The following is an 18238-nucleotide window of genomic DNA, read 5'->3' as shown; positions in this document are numbered from 1 at the left end:
ATACAATCACGCTGGATTTAAGGAAATCTGCAAATGCTGCATTGTACACATGGGATGGTTTATGAGTTAACTCGAAATGGGGAGACTAGCGAAATGGGGAGACTAGCAACATTACTGTTACTTGCACTGATTTACCCTCCCTTGTCTATTCTATTCTATTTTATTCTCTCGACAGCTGACAGGAGTAGGGAGGCTACAAAAGGACGCCTAGTATTGCAGGAAAGAACCCAATAATCTCCCAATAGCCCTTCCCTTTCAGCTCGGTGTGGAACACCAACTCCATTGAGCTTCGTCGCGACTGCGCACGCGCGGCGGCCAACCTGACCCGCTTATCCTCTTTTCTTCCCATGACTCAGCCGAGCCGAAAGCCCTCCCCCCGCCACTCCACCGCTGACCTAGATTTTTGCATCCTTTTCCACCTATCCCTGAGCGACAAGGGCGTCACGTGCCTTCTCGGTCACGTGGGCCAGCTTCCATTTTGTGGCGCAGTCAGCGACCGAACTACCCAGTCGGGAGTTAGACGCCGTTGGAGAAGGTTCGAGGTAGTTGGTCGCCGAGTGTCGATTGGCATCTGTCCTACTTCGATCAAGAACGACCGATCAGAAAAATACAGGTTCGTGCAGGCTTTGCAGCTGTTTGGGGACTGCGGGGGGGGGGGCTGAGGAAGGGATGAAGCGTGAGGAAGGAATATCCAATTAGCGGGTCAACGGGGAGAGTCGTCTTTATGACCTCTTGCAGGTGTCGGAAGAAGGAAATGGGGGCTTGCGTTTGAAAGGTAGCTGGGCGCGGGCATATTTATTTAGGCCGCGGAGAGCGCAGGCAGTGCCGCTGCTGAAAAGTCGAAACGAGGGCTGCGGGTGCGGCGGGCTTCCGCCGCCATTTTGTGGAAGAAATGGCGTCTGGCGAAAAGCTCGGGCCTGCGGTAGAGCGCATGCGCGGGTCGGTCGCGCCGAAGCCTCGCGGGGCTGGTGGCGCTATGTCATAAAAGGCGAAACGGATGCGTCGTTCTCTGATTGGCTTTGGGGAAAGGCGGTGCTTGGACGCGAATTCCGACTGGAGCAGCAGGCGTGGAGGCGGGGCTTGTTTGGCGCTCTGCCTGCCTTGATGTCAGATTGCGGCATCGAAAGGCGGAGCTGGTACTGCGGCACAGTCCAAAGGGGAGGGCGATGCCAGCAGCTGCTGACCTATTTTTGTGGCAGCCATCTTGCTTCGGCATCTCTGTTCGTGGTTTCCTGCTTAACGCATTGTTTTTTTTATCTACAGCTGATTCATCTTTAGATACACCATGAGTGGTTGTCGTGTATTCATCGGACGGCTCAATCCAGCCGCCAGAGAGAAGGATGTTGAAAGATTTTTCAAGGGATATGGACGCATCAGAGACATCGACTTGAAAAGAGGCTTTGGATTTGTCGTAAGTGGAAATAAGCTGTTCATGTACAACTAGGATTTCAGTGGATAAATGGCTCTCCCCTTTTTTTGGGGGGGGAGGATGTGCCAGTGGAAAAATACTGCATCCAATTGTATTTTTAATGAAATAGAAGCAATGTTTTCTAAAGAAAAATAGTTTGGTTTAATGTAAAGGTCAAATGTGACTTAAGGATTTGGGGAAAAGTGTAAAAAAATAATAAAACATTATTGGTGTTTAAAATGTCATTCTGGTTTGTTACATTAATTGAACACAAAGCCAGAACTCAGCAGATCCTATTTTTAACAGGAGTTTGAAGATCCAAGAGATGCTGATGATGCAGTCTATGAATTGGATGGAAAAGAGCTCTGCAGTGAAAGGTAGATCATCTTAACATGTCTTCCCCAGGTACTGTAGTTTTCTGATCTGAGTTATTATGAACGCCTGAGCAATGAAATAAATTGGTGGTTTGGTCTGTCTTTCTAGGGTTACAATTGAACATGCAAGGGCCCGTTCTAGAGGTGGAAGAGGCAGAGGTCGATACTCTGACCGTTTTAGTAGCCGCCGTCCACGAAATGATAGAAGGTATCATGTACACATACATAGCTAGAACTAAACGTGGTCTAGAGGACCTGACAGACACTTAATTCATTTTTTATTAGATGTTGCTACTGAACTAAACATTTTGCTTCTTCCAGAAATGCTCCACCTGTAAGGACAGAGAATCGTCTCATTGTAGAAAACTTATCATCCAGAGTCAGCTGGCAGGTTTGTTGAAACATGATTATCTCTTAGACATCAATTAATGGGTATGTAATATGTAATATGTAAATTGTTTTTTATTAGAACTAATTTTTATCTTAATTTTAAAACATTATCAGAATTATTAATATTTAATGCTTAAATACATTTTCAAAAGTAGATTAATGGTAGAGTTTTTAATGTAATTTTACCTTGTTTTCAAAATCCATTTTAACCACTTTAAAAATCCATTTTATTTGCCAGCCTATCTGTGTCGTTGGCCTTATGACGAGGAGTGCCTGTGGGTTATCCTAATCGTTCTGTCTTGGTCACTCTTGGTTGGGCCTGGTTGACTTATCCAGTCAGCTCCTCCAGTGTATCAGTTGGCCACCTCTAGATCTGTGTTTGCTGGTCTAGACGTAATCGATGCACTTCCTTAAAGTGCCGGGTTGCAGCGATCCCCGAAAGTTAAAGAGCTCTGAGTCCTAAGTTGAGAACTGTACCTCCTGTAACGCTTCGAAAATAAGATGATGATGATCCGAGAGAGTTGAAAAGAGATACGCATTAGGTGGTCGTTGGAATCCTGATCGCAGTAAAGTGGTCCTTGGTGTAACTTCACAAGATTAGAGAATGTCTGGATCCGCCAGTAGTCTGCTAATAGGGAGGGCTGTGCGATTAAAGGCTTCCTTCGACTGGGTAGTGTTCTTCACATGGTTGGCGAAGAGCCAGTCGGGCATATATCATGACGGTATCTTCGATCGCTTAATGCAGTTTGCTGCTTGGCTAGCCTAGGGAAATTTTAATGAAGGTAAAGTAAACTATATTTTTAATGACATATGGGGCACAAAATAACTGGTGTTTTTGTAAATGTACTGTTTAATCATAAAACATTTCAGAATGCTTTTCTGCAAATAAACTGTTACGCATTCTGTTCAGTAAACTGTATAGACAAGTAACTTAAATGTTAAAAGTTGTTGAGCATTTTGCTTAAAGCAATTTGCTGTTTTCATTTATTTCGTGCCCTGATGTATTCTATCAAATGTAGTATTATCTACAATTGTGGCATCTGCCACATTGTAATTCTTAACACCTTTTCTTACAGTAGTATTTTTTAAAATATTATTCATGAGTACTGTTTACTGCTTTGTCTTAACGTGTTTGATCTTGTGTTAGGATCTCAAAGACTTCATGAGACAAGCTGGGGAAGTAACGTTTGCAGATGCACATAGGCCCAAGTTAAATGAAGGGTAAGTATCGTGCAGTAATAGTGATTGAGGTATGGAGTAATTATAGTTATACTGTAATAATGTATACTGTCCTTTCCTGCCTGGTGTCCTCTAGATGTAGTCACAAAGCATTTGGAGGACACCAGGTTGGCAAAGGTTGATGTATAGTGTTGGAGAAAGGTCTCCATTAGGAGAAATAGTAAAAAGCCTAGTAAAATGTGCTTTTTTTCTTAAGCTTATTTTATTCACTAATTTGTATGTCCTCTTTTATACTACTAGGGTGGTTGAATTTGCCTCTTACAGTGATTTAAAGAATGCTATTGAAAAGCTTTCTGGCAAAGAAATAAATGGAAGGAAAATAAAACTAATTGAAGGCAGCAAAAGGCACAGGTAAGAATTTTAATTTATAAATGTTTGCATATTGACATGTTTGAGATCTCTGCACAGAGAAGAACCTAAAATGAATATTTTATTCCATTACAGTAGGTCCAGAAGCAGGTCCAGGTCTCGTAGTAGGAGTTCCTCAAGGTCTCGTAGCCGTTCTCGCTCCAGGAGCCGCAAGTCTTACACCAGATCTAGGAGCAGGAGCCGTAGCAAGTCACGCTCAGTTAGTAGGTCTCCTGCCCCTGAAAAGAGCAAAAAACGTGCTTCCTCAAGTAGATCAAAGTCTCCAGCTTCTGTGGATCGCCAGAGATCACGCTCAAGGTCAAGATCTGTTGACAGTGGCAACTGAACAAATAGTTTGCCTTGGGGACTTTTAAATCATACTTGCTATTAGTTGTGGTAAGTATGTGACTCCTGGGAAAGAGGAACTGAACGGGGGTGGGAGGGTTAACAGCTTTGTATATGTGGACCACACAAGTTACTGAATTAATTGTATTGTCTTTTTGATAATCCTTTTCCTGCTCACTTCATTAAGTCAGAAGTGCATAGCTTTATGTATATTGCTAGAGCTCTTTGAAGAAAACTTTTTTTGTATTTAAAGAGAACCCTACTTTTGAACATTTTTAGTTATCGGTGTACTCCAGTATATGACACTTCAGGTGTTAAAAACGTTTTATTGGCAGTAGAGCTCTACACCAGCTGTAAATAAAGCTTTATTTCAGATTTTCCATGCTTCCTTAGTGTTCCTGCATTGGCTTGGTCTCCATTATTAATTAAATAAAATGCTACTAAAGTTGTGTGTTTTCTTTGAAAAAAGTAGTTAGCATAAGGTTGGTGTATATATACACAATACTTTACAACTACTGAGCAGGGAATGTTAAGGGCGAGCTTTTCAGAACAAATAAATCATAATCTCTGCATGACTAGGCACTCCATTTGAGGGGGGGGGGTTGAGTACAAGGGGAGCTGGAACTAGAACATAGGTGGTAAATCCCTACATTGCAGAAAAACTGCACTGACAGTATAAGATAGTATGCTTTTTCATCTGTCTTTCTTGCCTGACTTAATAAAGTCCAGTTTTACATTGCCAAAGGCAACCCGTCCCCAATTTTTTTTATTTATTTATTTATTTATTTATTTATTTTGCTGCAGCATCTGCCTTTCCAAAGTAGACATTAGTTTTCACTCACTACATTCGACCCATTTTAGTTAATCTTCAAGCCTCTGCTATGGCAAAAAAGCCAAGAGCAGAGATAACACTGGCTCTTGATGCATCCCTGTAGGAGCAGCACCAGTGGCCTGATTTATATTGAACTTGACCAGGTTGTTTAAAAAAAAAAATCCCGTCTGCAGCATTTAAATGATTTTGAGTTCCTTAACGGTTCAGGAGAGTTAGAGGAAAGTACTGCATTTTCATGGAATTGCTTGACCAGATTTTAATCACTACACAAAACATGGTGATATCTAGACAAACATTTTAATCACTGTGCGCCTAATGACCCTTTGAACAGCTTTTTGTGTCCAGCTATTAGGCCCCTTTACCTAATGGGTCTAGCATCTGGAAATCCACCAGTAGCTTAACATGCTTGAGCAGTTGGGGAGGATTCACATCCATGAGAATAAATTAGCCCTTCCAGTTGTGCAGAACAATTGCTCTTCGGACTATCAAGGCAGTTCACAAAAAGTACACAAGATAAATTTGTTTAAATGTAAATTAGAAGATTAAATAAAAATTATATTTTAAAAATAGAATTTACTTGAGGCATTTTGAGACTGCAAATTCAGAAGCTGGGCCATGCAAACTACATAGGCCTGGATTAGATGGAAGGCCCCAATTCAAGAACCTTTACTAAACGGTTTCTCTTCCTATTTGGGGTGGGGGGTGTAGTAGGCCATCTCAAAATCAGGCTGATGCTAATAGCCCCTGTGCACTTTGTTTTGTGCCATTCAGAGAAGAAGCTAGGAGGATGTGTTTCCTGCTGCCGTCTGCCAGGCCCACGAGGCTGGGTCAATGCATGCTTTTCAATTGACTTCATTTATAGTTGAGTGGCCAGCATGACAAACATGCCCAACTGAGTGCAGGGTGGTGATTGGTGAGCTGATTATGGAAGGCGAATTCAAGTCCGGTATAGATTTCTTGCAGTCTTGTAAGATTTTTTTTTAGCTGAAGATCCAGAACAATTCTCGCTAGGAAGGGAGGCGAGGTACAAAGTCGAAGCGGCAGTATTTTAAATCGCTAGTTAATCCTTGCGCGGAGGAGTCCGTTGCTGGCCTCTCCAGCAGCACCTTGCGCGCTGCCGCATTATCGCCGAGACGCAGGCCTCGCTGCTACTGGGCGGCAGCTCGCGAGCCCGAAATCGGGAGCCGGACTTGCCATTGTGTCAACTGCATTTCCAGACTGTTAAGCAACCCGCCGCGATCCCATGTCCTATCCATATACAGCGGAGTCACTCCGTGCCGCCTCTTAAGCCGCATAAGGAACCGGGGACTGTCACATTTGTGGAGCCGCTGCTTCTACGTCCCCACTTCTGCAATGCAGGGATAAAGACGCAACCAGAGCAGTTCTCGGTGACTCCCCTCTTCCCTCCCCGTCTGCAATGCAGAAGCTAATAGGCATTTGCTGCATATATATTTCTCAAATGCCGACAAGCTAACGCGAAATATTCGCAGCTTAGGTCTTCCTTTTCGGGGGCGGGGCACAAGTTGCTGCCCAGCAGCTGCGTTTATAACCAAAGCGCTGCGTTTCTCCATGGGCAGCTTCCCCCTTTACTCGGCTAGCGCGGGTGGAGAGCAAAACAAAATGGCGTCAAAACTGCCTGGTTTTGTGGGTCTCGCGAATTATGCAACCATATATCTCCCTCACGGTGTCCGTGTTTCAAAGTCTCGCTCTGCCCGCTGCCGTGGCTGCTCAGTTTCCCAGGGAAGTCAGCCGCCATTTTGTCGCGCAGCGGGTAACGGGGTGGGGATGCTGTATGGTTCCCACCCCACCGCGAAACCTATTTTTTGTTCTGTTAAGCGAGCCTTGTTTGCGCTGCGTGTGACAGGGAACTTGTAGGCACGTGTTGAGTACATATAAATTCATAGCGAAGGGGTCCTATATTGATGAGGATCCCGCACGGAAGGCAGGGCGCCTGTCTAGTACAATAAGGATGAAGGGTTGCTAATTTATTGCGTTTATATCCTGCCCTCGCCCCCTCTCCAGTTAAAGAAAAACCCCTCAAGGCAGCGTTCCTCGTTCTCCCCTGGTTTTCAACCCCACAACAGTGGCGATCAGCCCGAGGCCAGTGTTCCTTCTCTCAGCAGGGAGCGTCTTCCACTCAAAAAAGTTGAGCAACTCAGATCATGTTGCAAGAAAATATCTCCCTCCATGGAAAAAGTTTGGCTCCAAAACAAGGGTTATTTTGAGTCACAGGGCATGGCTTTTGTACCTGTAACAGAGACATGACAGGCAGACATTCAACAGGTGTGCAGTTCTCTGTGGAGGTTGGTTGGTGTGGAAATGTTGAATTTCTGCCTGGCAAGCTTTAGCTCAAGACACAAGAATCCGGCTTAGTCATGGGGAAGGCCAATCCAATCCCCTGAATCATGCAAATGGTATTAACTATAAGGCTTAAATAACCAAGCCCTATGCAGAGTAGACCCATTGAAATTAATGGACCTAAGTTTGTCATGGCCATTAATTTCGATGGGAGGTATTCAGCATAGTGCTATGGCAATCATTCCATTGGTGCAAACATTTCAGCTGGTTGGACAAAAAAACCACTCCCCCCCCCCCGCTGCACACTGTTCAGTGGGTTGTCTCTGCCCTTGCTTAGTCAATTGGGGGAGGGGTATGGGAGGAGAGGACGCGGGTGGCGCTGTGGGTTAAACCACAGAGCCTAGGACTTGCCGATCAGAAGGTCGACGGTTCGAATCTCTGCAACGGGGTGAGCTCCCGTTGCTCAGTCCCTGCTCCTGCCAACCTAGCAGTTCGAAAGCACGCCAAAGTGCAAGTAGATAAATAGGTACCGCTCTGGCGGGAAGGTAAACAGCGTTTCTGTGCGCTGCTCTGGTTCGCCAGAAGCGGCTTAGTCATGCTGGCCACATGACCCGGAAGCTGTACACTGGCTCCCTCGGCCAATAAAGCAAGATGAGCGCCGCAACCCCAGAGTCGGCCATGACTGGACCTAATGGTCAGCTTTACCTTTACCTTATGGGAGGAGAAGAAGGGGGAAAGCCCTGTTGCGCTAGTGGAGGTCCTTGCTTGGCTTCCACTAGCAAGACCTGTTAGCTGAATCCAGCCCAATGTGCCTACTCTGAGTAGGACTAACACTGGATACAACCCTATACAGTGGTACCTCAGGTTAAGAACTTAATTCGTTCTGGAGGTCCATTCTTAACCTGAAACTGTTCTTAACCTGAGGTACCACTTTAGCTAATAGGGCCTCCAGCTGCTGCCGCGCCACCGCTGCACAATTTCTGTTCTCATCCTGAAGCAAAGTTCTTAACCTGAGGTTAGCAGAGTCTGTAACCTGAAGCGTCTGTAACTGAAGTGTCTGTAACCTGAGGTACCACTGTATCTATAATATGAACCCACAAACTAGAACCCATCATTTATGGAATTTTACCACGTAGCATAGGAAGATCGTTTAGGACCATAAATGTGGTGTGCTTTATTACAAGGTAGTAGAAGTATTGAAAAATCATTTTTTTAAAAAAATTCCCAATAATTAGCCATTTGCTAGTAAAATTAAGAACATTTCAACAGGTAAATTACAGCTGTTTGGTAATCTTGTGAAACTGTGAGATACATTGGAAAACAGGTGTGTGATAAAGAAAGAATGACTGGATGCGAGTTCGACAATTAGCCCTGGATCATGGTGATCATATGTGGTGATCTTAATGGGACCAACTCTTATTTGAATCAGGAATGAAGGTAACATAATTAGTGCTGAATCACTTCAGGATTTGTCTCAGAAAACGGTAAATCTTGAATAACGTTCCTCACTCTTCACAGTCATAGGACTCAGCTACACAGCTGCAGATAAAATGTTTTAAGTATGTTGTAAGGTGCAATATACAAATGTCACACTAGATGGCGACAGTGAACTATGGCAAATTCAATATATTTTTCAAAATGTTTTTTTAAAAAGCATTTTCACAGCATTTTTTATATGTGTGTAGATTCCACTATAATGTTTTGTGCAGGACTGTCGCCAGAGTTCAGCAGACCTCAGCCATAGGAGTAACCTGGAGTTCTGACAGTATAGTTGCCCTTTTTGTGTGTGTCATCATTCCATTGGATTATTGCTTCTACTTAGGGGCTCTAGGGATTTGTTGGTTTCCACTTCAGTGTTGTCCACATTTCTGTAGATCATTTTTGCTGAATCTAAAATGAAAGGCGAAAAAAGAGGGAAGATGCTCTGTTACTTATATCAGTCGGGGGGGGGGGGAGCTTTAGGAAACAACCACTCCTATTACACCTGTAAATATATTACTTTTGTCTATGTATGAGGCAAACACAGTTAAGTCTGCCCCATGAAATCCAGATTAGGTTTATTATTATTAATTTTAAGTATTCTTGTCTCCCTTCAAATAAACATTTCCCCAATAAAACAGATAAAAATGCAATAATACAACCAAACCAATAAAATCTAAAAGCCACAGATAAAATGAATAACCTGGGATACAATTTCACATATAAAAGGCCTTTGAAAATAAAAGGGTCTTTGCCTGTTGCCAGAATTTATCATCAAGTTGCCATTTTGTTCCACATTTGCTGGTTAACTAATCTAGAGGCAGATTAACAATGTGGAAAAGTGCAACTGGGAAAGCCAGTTTCCATGTGCTTAACTATATCTACATGCCTATGCATGTAGTCATAACTGAAGTTTACACAAGTTGAATCTCAAAAACCAAACAGCTCTCAGTTTTACAAAGTTCCATGCCATTGGAAACTGAATGTATGGTCTATTGCTGTATCATATAAATTAACAAGGAGATTACATGCATTGAATAATCCAGATGATGTAGATGTTTTTATTGAAAAAGGCATCCTTTAATAAAATACTTCACTGATAACTAGGGCTGCCATACATCCAGGATTTCCCAGAAATTACCGGGATTTCAAAGGCAGAAGTGACGTCCAGGGAGAGTTTCGGGAAGGCAGCTGTTTGTCCTGGATCTTCAGCAACTTTCGGGGTGCCTTGGTTTTTTACTTTTGTAAATATGGCAACCCTCCTGATAACCCTGAAGAATGGCAACTACTGAAATCACAGATTGGACTCTGGCAAACTTAACTAAATTGATCTGTCCTGGCAATCTATAGAATAAATGCTGATCTTTAAAGGAAGGAACAGGTGCCCCACACCAAAAGATTGTACTTGCCATTTGTTTCTTTTATCTTTTCATAACTCCTGAAGATCACAACCAGGAGAAGTCCCTCTCCCAACTGGAAAATCAGGTACAGAAAAGGGAAGATGAAGAGTGGCCCAATGACTTCAGATGCAAAGGCCATCTTGAGGATGGTTGAACAGAGCTGTACATTCTGGCAACCGGTCTCCAGGCAGACTGTCCGCCTGCACCTGTGCAGGAAACACAGAGCAGTATGTGACTTTTACATGGGACTATAGTTCTGTACATACCACTCCTAACACATGATCATTAGTTTTCAGAGTTGCTCACACAGTTTCCCCATATCACCAACTTTATCCCACCTATTTTAGCACTATGGATAAGTACTCCAGACCTTGAACTCGCTAGCCAGCAGTAGAAGGGTGGAAAGGAAAGGGTCAATAAAAGAATAGCAATGCTGCTTTAAAGTTGGAGAAAACAGCCCCTGGATATAATTCCCTGTATAGTGAAGTTGTTAATGTTTGACATTTTATTATGCTTTTATATTTGTTGGAAGCTGCTCAACTGGGGCAACCCAGTCAAATAGGCAGGGTACAAATAATAAAATTACTACTACTATTATTATTATTAATCAGCTCTGTATGTGTGTGTGACACACAATACATAATTTGTCATCTGCTGTAGAGTTTGGTTGATATAAGAAGTAAGGCATTCATTTAATAGTGGAAGCAAGATGCCTGTCCTCATGTTCTGAAGGAAACCTCGGAGAAGGTTAGCTGATGAACATCAGATTCAGCCACAAGATGCTAGATCTGGACACCTCCTGAGAAGGTTGATTTGTTTACACAGTTCTTGGAACAGGGCCTTCTCTGAGGATCTTCATGTGCTGGGAGTTAATTCAGAGGAAAGCAATTTATAAGGTAAATCCTGTTTCAAACTTAAAGATTGACTCCACTGAATTGTGGAGCCGATGTGCTTCATTTTGAACTAAACAGAGTTTCTAAGGAGTTTGCAAAGGCCTCCCCAATATGGTAGCCAAGCCTGGAGATTGCCAAGGTATGTATGGTGGTGTTGAGGTCTCCCACGTTCTAGAAGTGTCCACATTTGGCACACCAGTCTAGGTTGGCAAAAAACACTTGTCCACAGCTGTCTCCAGGAATTCCAGAAGCATCCCCAAGTTGTGCACCTGCTCATTTAGACGAATGTAACCTCATCCAGAACAGGCCCTGTATTGGACTGTGAGGCCATTTCCCCCAAGCCACATGCACCTGTCAATCAGTTGATGTCACTGGGTGACATCAGCTAATGGGCGAGGTTTGATCCTGCTGGGTGCTGCTTCACCAGACATTTCCTGTGGGGTACGTGCTGGCAAAGAAGACCCCAGCAGCCATCAGGATTGAATCCTCCGCTCATCAGCAAACAGATCCCTCTCCCCTTCCCACAGGTCAACTTGGACAGGTGGGTGTGACCTATCATGACATCAGATGATTGACAGGCAGGCAGCCTCACACACATGTCTAAGTGGACCTGCAGTGGTAGAGGGTGATAAAGGGCCAAAAATGTTCACCAGTTCTGGTGCAGATATTAAAAGGCACAGGGAACAAGACACAACTCTGTGGTATTTCAATCAATCAGGCTTCCAATCAAGCAGGGAATTCTACTGGCACAAGGTGGAGTGACTTTCACTGATCCCCAGTTCAGCACCTGTCTTTAGGCAAAAGGAATTGGGTTTAGTTAAGAGGACATACTGATCACTGAAGCTGAAGAATGCAGACAGGATATAGCCCAAGGAGAAGCCAATAACAGGCATCAAAGCTGATGTTCCCAGCAAGCGTGGAGAGAAGATGATCAAGATACTACGTCCGAAAATGACCACACTCAGAACAATTATTGTGATAGATAGCACAAGCAGAACAATCATACCTGCCTGAAAAAGGAAGAGAGGTTAAAACAAAACACCACGGCATTTAATCCAAAACTGGGCATCATCTGTTACATTAATACCGATCTATGTATTGCAGTTCCCTTGTGCCACATACCTCATAGACTATGGGAGGAAGCTGCTTCACTCATTCAGTTTTGCACAGTGATGAGGCAATTCCCCCATTCCTCTCTTTGACTAATTGACTTTGGCCCCTGGTTCATTCCACTCTCCCAGAGTTGCAGAACAGCTACCCCAGCCATTGGCAGCTACAGGGTTGGACATTTGAGTTAGGAAAAAAATGTGCATATGGGGTGGGTGGGAATGGAACACACAAATAGGGTTTCCTCCTCCACCCCCACTGGTTTTTTGCTGTAACAAAAGTAATAGTAAAATGCACTGGAAAGTGTGGGACACCTATTGTTTGACATTGTTCAATCCCCTTGCAAATAAATTTACTGAGTGTTAATGCTCAGTAAATAGTAAAAAAGTGACCTGCATTTCAAAGCAGGATAATACATCTCATTTTGATACATGCATTATTTGGACATTTTGTCCCTGGCAACAGAGACTTCAAACACAAAAAAATATTTCAACAGCAGAAAAAAATGAATAAGCTCAATGCATGAGGATATGGCAAGTTAAACAAAGCAAGGAAATTCAAAATCAAGCACTGCTTACCTTTCACATCTAGTACTGTGGGCTGAACTTTGCACTGAGGCAACAGGTAATACAAAGAAAAAAAGAATTGCAGTGCACAATTTCTTATTTGGTATTTTTAAAAAAACCCTTTCCATGTGCAGGGCAGAAGAAATAATGAAAGATAAAGGACTTCCCCTGCAGCATTTACATAGATATGCAAAGTGAGATCCAAATAGTACTGCAATCCCCACTTACTTTAACAAAGCGGCGAGCACACTGAGGCTTCTTTTCATTCAAGAAGATCCCAATGGCACAGGGGATAAGTGTCATGACCAGGGCGACAGCAATTCCTTTGTAAGGCACTTTGTCCTGTAGAGTACCCTGGTACAATCCCTTAGCGTAGAGGTACAGCAGAAGAGGCATCAGAGCAAGTGCCAAGAGTGTTGAGCAGGTTGTCATCACAATGCTGAGACAAAAGAAGAGCAACGTATGTGAAGGAGGTATTCTGAATTTGGAGACATATTTCCTTTTCTGAATGTCTCACATGACCCTTTTTTGACCCTTTAACGTATAGAATCTGCTCTCTTGCCCATGCACCCCACACATCCTGAATCCGGACCTGTCCGGACATGAGGCATTTAGCATACAATCCCAGGTGACTCTTGAACTTTGCAGCAATGATGATAAAGACACAAGCTCTCAAAGTTCACATATAAATTAGGAATTAAATTTTCCTGCTTTGTAAAGCTTTTGGAAGGAGGAGCAAGATAAGGGAATGTTGTTATTCACACGAAGCCTTAGAGAAAGGCACCATTTTAACTGCAAAATTAATGACATTAGGATCTGAAGGCCATCTGAACAACTTGAGGTTTAATCCAGACAAGAGAGAGGCACTCCTGGTCAGTTGGAAGGCGGATCAGGGAACAGGGCTTCAACCTGTGTTTGGTTTACTTGAAGATTTGGGCTTGCAGTTTGAATGTACTCCTGGATTCTGCCCTGACTTTGGATGCCCAGGTTTCGTTGGTGGCCAGGAATACGTTTGTATAGTTACGACTCATGCACCAACTATGCCTGTTCTGTGAGATGTCAGATCTCGCCACGCAGGGATGCATGCTTTAGTTACATCCCAGTTGGACTACTGTAATGCACCCCAGATGGGGCTGCCTTTGAAAACATGTTTGGAAGCTTCAGTTGTCCAGACTGCTATGGCCAGACTGATGGCAGGCTGGTTAATGGGAACATGTCACCCCCCTGTTGAAACAACTTTACTGGCTACTGGTCTGTTTCCGGGCACAATTCAAAGTGCTGGTTATGATCTATAAATCTCTATATGGCTTGGGCCTAGGTTATCTGAAAGATCCTCTCTCCCTTTACACACCTGCCTGGGTGCTAAGGTCCTTGGCTGAGCACCTTCTCTGTGTCCCATCAATCATAGAATCATAGAATCATAGAGTTGGAAGAGACCACAAGGGCCATCGAGTCCAACCCCCTGCCAAGCAGGAAACACCATCAGAGCACTCCTGACATATGGTTGTCAAGCCTCTGCTTAAAGACCTCCAAAGTAGGAGACTCCACCACACTCCTTGGCAGCAAATTCCACTGTCGAACAGCTCTTACTGTCAGGAAGTTCTTCCTAATGTTTAGGTGGAATCTTCTTTCTTGTAGTTTGGATCCATTGCTCCGTGTCCGCTTCTCTGGAGCAGCAGAAAACAACGTTTCTCCCTCCTATGTGTGACATCCTTTTATATATTTGAACATGGCTATCATATCACCCCTTAACCTCCTCTTCTCCAGGCTAAACATGCCCAGCTCCCTTAGCCGTTCCTCATAAGGCATCGTTTCCAGGCCTTTGACCATTTAGGCTGCCCTCCTCTGGACACGTTCCAGTTTGTCAGTGTCCTTCTTGAACTGTGGTGCCCAGAACTGGACACAGTACTCCAGGTGAGGTCTGACCAGAGCAGAATACAGTGGCACTATTACTTCCCTTGATCTAGATGCTATACTCCTATTGATGCAGCCCAGAATTGCATTGGCTTTTTTAGCTGCCGCGTCACACTGTTGGCTCATGTCAAGTTTGTGGTCAACCAAGACTCCTAGATCCTTTTCACATGTACTGCTCTCAAGCCAGGTGTCCCCCATCTTGTATTTGTGCCTCTCATTTTTTTTGCCCAAGTGCAATACTTTACATTTCTCTCTGTTAAAGTTCATCTTGTTTGTTTTGGCCCAGTTCTCTAATCTGTCAAGGTCGTTTTGAAGTGTGATCCTGTCCTCTGGGGTTTTGCCACCCCTCCCAGTTTGGTGTCATCTGCAAATTTGATCAGGATGCCCTTGAGTCCATCATCCAAGTCGTTGATAAAGATGTTGATTTCACCACTACACGCCTCCTCTTAGGTTTGGTCGGGGTTCTTCTGTGAGCTGTCCGTTCCAAGGTCGCCTGCACATTCCCTGAGGACTGACTTTGCTGCTCGTCTTCATATACCTGATCGACTGTAATGAGGGAGAGATCCTCAAATGGAGTCTGTTCTTCGTCTTCCATGCTAGGGTAGAGGACTTCAAAGCGATTGTGTATTTCTAAACAATCAGAGCGAACCCTGGGCCTCCTACTTCTTTGAGTCACATTTCTCCATATATCTGGCACCTGTGTTGGTGAACTAGTCTCCTTCTCAGGGGTGTCCCCTGTCTCCTCCTTGGTGGAGACGGTGTTCTCTGTTGCTTCCAAGAAGAGCTCCAGCTCTCTAATTCTTTGGAGCGTAGCTAGACGTTCCTCCAGTTGCTGGACTTTGTCTTCTAAGAGGGCAATCAACATACAATTGCTGCAGGTAAAGCTGCCTGCAACCTTTGGCAAGATGGCAATCATTGCGCAGGAACCGCAGGTGACTGCAGCTGTTCCCTCACCCTCCATCTTGAAAACGTGTCCTTGGGGGTGGCTACAGTGGTCCTCCATCTTAAAAAGCGTGAAGACAGGACAAATAATTCCCCCCAAAAAAACCCTAGGTCTCCCCCAACAAACGTTTGAGACTAGCTCCCCTAAATCTAAAAGATGGATCAAACTGCAGGGAGAGCAGCTAATCAGCCACAAAGAAACACACACACAAGAAAACTCTTTTGCTCCTCCTTCTGCTGCTGCCCTGCAAGCTCTGATAAGCTCCTCCCACAATGTCAGAGGCATGGTTGGTAGTAACACGAGAGAGAGCTTTTTCTATGCCTGTTCCCAGATTGTGGAATTTCCTCCCAAGAGAGGTTAGACTGGATCCCTCCTTGTTATCTTTCCTTTTAGCTGGAAATGCTAGGGATTGGATCCAGGACATTATATGAGGCATGTGCTCTATGCCTGCGTTTTGTCCTCTCGCTGTTCCATAATAGTGATGAATGTGGCTATGTATTTATTGGACAAATGGGGAAATCCCAGCCTTGTATTCAACCCAGTAACTATCTCCCTGTCCTAGGCGGCTTTGCCATTAACTGTCTAGTTCTGCCTTCATAAGCACTAGCACACATCCTGCTTACCTGAGGTTCATGTCTCCTTTTGATGCCAGACTGAGGATGTTGGAAAGATTTCCACCAGGGCAACAGCCACAGATGAGTACAGCCAGAGCCTCAGTGGGTTCCAGTTGGAAGAGTTTGCCCAGCGCAAATGCTGTCAGAGGCATGATTCCATACTGAGCCACCACAGCAACAGCTACTTCCTTGGGTTTCCGGAGATAACCCATGATCTTGGAGATCTCCATTGTGCAACCCAGAGATACCATAACAATAAAGATGACAACCATAATGACGCCATTCAGGGCATAGTCAGCCCTTTGACCAAACCCAAATGGAAAAGTGAAATTAGCCAAAGAGGCGTTGGCCAGCTGCCTTGGCCTCCAGTGTTCCAGGTTTTCATAGGTGTTGCTAGTGTCAGCTGGTGGAATCCTAGTCATCATTCTCCCTATGGGGATTGACAAAGGTGTTGAAGAAGGTGATGTTAAAACATTGAAGCCATAATCCTCATTGAGCCTACTGATCACTCAAGACCACTCTTGTCATTTGTTGAGGATGTAGAAGACTCTACACATGCACTGCAAATACTTGAGCATTACCTGTTCATTTGTCTTGTTTTACGCCGGTTTTGAACGCAGGTTATAGGGTTCAGTCTGGCTCCACCATTGTTCCCCCCTCCCTCTAATGTTCCTATTTTGAATCATAGGAATGGATAAGGATTTCAGTGATACAGGCATAGTTGAAGTTTGTTTTGCACCCACTATCTTCTGTTGAACCAATGCCTGCTCTATGTCAACTGATCTTGGTCCATTTACATTCCTTCTTATTGAACATTTCTGTAGTGAAGCTATTTACTGACACATCCCCAACAGAATAATAGACATTATGGGAATGCACACACAAAACACACACCACAATAAATTAATTTACTAATGATTCCATACACCACTTTGCAGGGCAGTTGCATTTTGCTCTAAGTTCTACTATGTGGTGAAGCTTAAAAGCACCATTCAGTCGGGGAGAATCCTTCTTCTGTCTAATCCTATTTTGGTTTGTTTGTTTTGCTTTCTTACCATAGAAAAGAGAGGAAGGTCAATGATTCACCATGGAGATATAATCCAATCCCAACTGATTCCTTTGGAGATTAGATATCTGATGCTTCCTCCCCTCAGTCCATTCTGGATGTGGGAGAAAATAAAGATTTTCCCTTCACTGCTTTCTTCCTCTGTTCTGGAACTTCTGTGCCTTTCTTATTAGGAAGTTACCCAGCTCCTGTCTTTAAGCACACGGGTAAATTATTAATTCTTTCTGTTAGAATTGAATCACTCCAGCAAGCCAATTTTCCAGCCAAATTGCTCTGGGGACTCTGCTGGCAAGAGGAAGGAATGTGGTAAGCTTTTCTCTCTTCCTGTCTTGCCCTATTCCCGCTGGTTTCAAACAATTCTGAATCCACAGAGGGTCAGAAGAAGTTTGGAGGATGGACAACTCTTGCTCAAATTAGGGGCAAGACCAAGACAGCTGACGCAAGCAGTGTGAACTAGTGCCTGGAATGCACTAGAGCATTTTCTTTCCAGACTTTGAGGTCTGTTAGTAGACCACAAGGTTATCTATTCAGTTATTAGGTCAATTGCTGACTAACCGCTCCATCACTCTAACCCACAGCTAATTCAAAGTCATCTGACCGGGTTTAATGGGAATAACTCCAATGGCAAAATACCTAAAGTTATCAACATGGGTGTTGAGCCTGGGAGAGGTAATTTGAGTGCACAGATTTTAATAGGCTCAGGGCTTGTCCATACCATGCTTGAGTATGGTTTAGAATTGGTTCCCATTCATATACAGTGGTACCTTGGGTTATAGACGCTTCAGGTTACAGACGCTTCAGGTTACAGACTCTGCTAACCCAGAAATAGTACCTCAGGTTTGGAACTTTGCTTCAGGATGAGAACAGAAATTGTGCTCTGGCGGCGCGGCGGCAGCAGGAGGCCCCATTAGCTAAAGTGGTGCTTCAGGTTAAGAACAGTTTCAGGTTAAAAACGGACCTCCAGAACGTATTAAGTACTTAACCTGAGGTACCGCTGAAGTCTGCTCTCAACTTGCCGAGTG

General features: G+C 44.0%; 2 protein-coding genes across 3 annotated transcripts; one reads left to right on the top strand and one right to left on the bottom strand.

Moving 5' to 3' along the window:
* The first annotated feature begins 453 nt into the window (after positions 1 to 453).
* Positions 454 to 4482, top strand: SRSF5 (serine and arginine rich splicing factor 5). Of its 2 annotated transcripts, XM_081206969.1 has the most exons (8): positions 454 to 613; positions 1264 to 1411; positions 1715 to 1785; positions 1892 to 1990; positions 2104 to 2173; positions 3320 to 3393; positions 3652 to 3762; positions 3856 to 4482. In XM_081206969.1, the coding sequence occupies exons 2-8, from the start codon at positions 1286 to 1288 to the stop codon at positions 4103 to 4105; spliced, it is 801 nt and encodes a 266-aa protein (XP_081063095.1). In that variant the 5' UTR covers positions 454 to 613; positions 1264 to 1285; the 3' UTR covers positions 4106 to 4482. The 2 variants fall into 2 exon arrangements, with proteins under 2 accessions (XP_081063095.1, XP_081063096.1); XM_081206970.1 differs by lacking the exons at positions 3652 to 3762; positions 3856 to 4482 and having other exon boundaries at positions 2411 to 3324.
* A 3437-nt stretch (positions 4483 to 7919) lies between these two features.
* SLC10A1 (solute carrier family 10 member 1) lies at positions 7920 to 17371 on the bottom strand. Its single transcript, XM_081204514.1, has 6 exons — positions 17206 to 17371; positions 16160 to 16580; positions 12908 to 13118; positions 11838 to 12016; positions 10123 to 10319; positions 7920 to 9124 (listed from the first exon to the last, which is right to left on the bottom strand). Exons 2-6 carry the CDS (start codon positions 16573 to 16575, stop codon positions 9027 to 9029), a joined length of 1101 nt encoding a protein of 366 aa, XP_081060640.1. The 5' UTR covers positions 16576 to 16580; positions 17206 to 17371; the 3' UTR covers positions 7920 to 9026.
* Positions 17372 to 18238: the final 867 nt, after the last annotated feature.

This window comes from Podarcis bocagei, assembly GCF_964188305.1.
Source record: "Podarcis bocagei genome assembly, chromosome: 1".
Classification (NCBI taxonomy): Eukaryota; Metazoa; Chordata; class Lepidosauria; order Squamata; family Lacertidae; genus Podarcis; species Podarcis bocagei.
The sequence above is the reverse complement of the archived record's forward strand: the minus strand, read 5'-3'. Positions and strand labels throughout refer to the sequence as shown.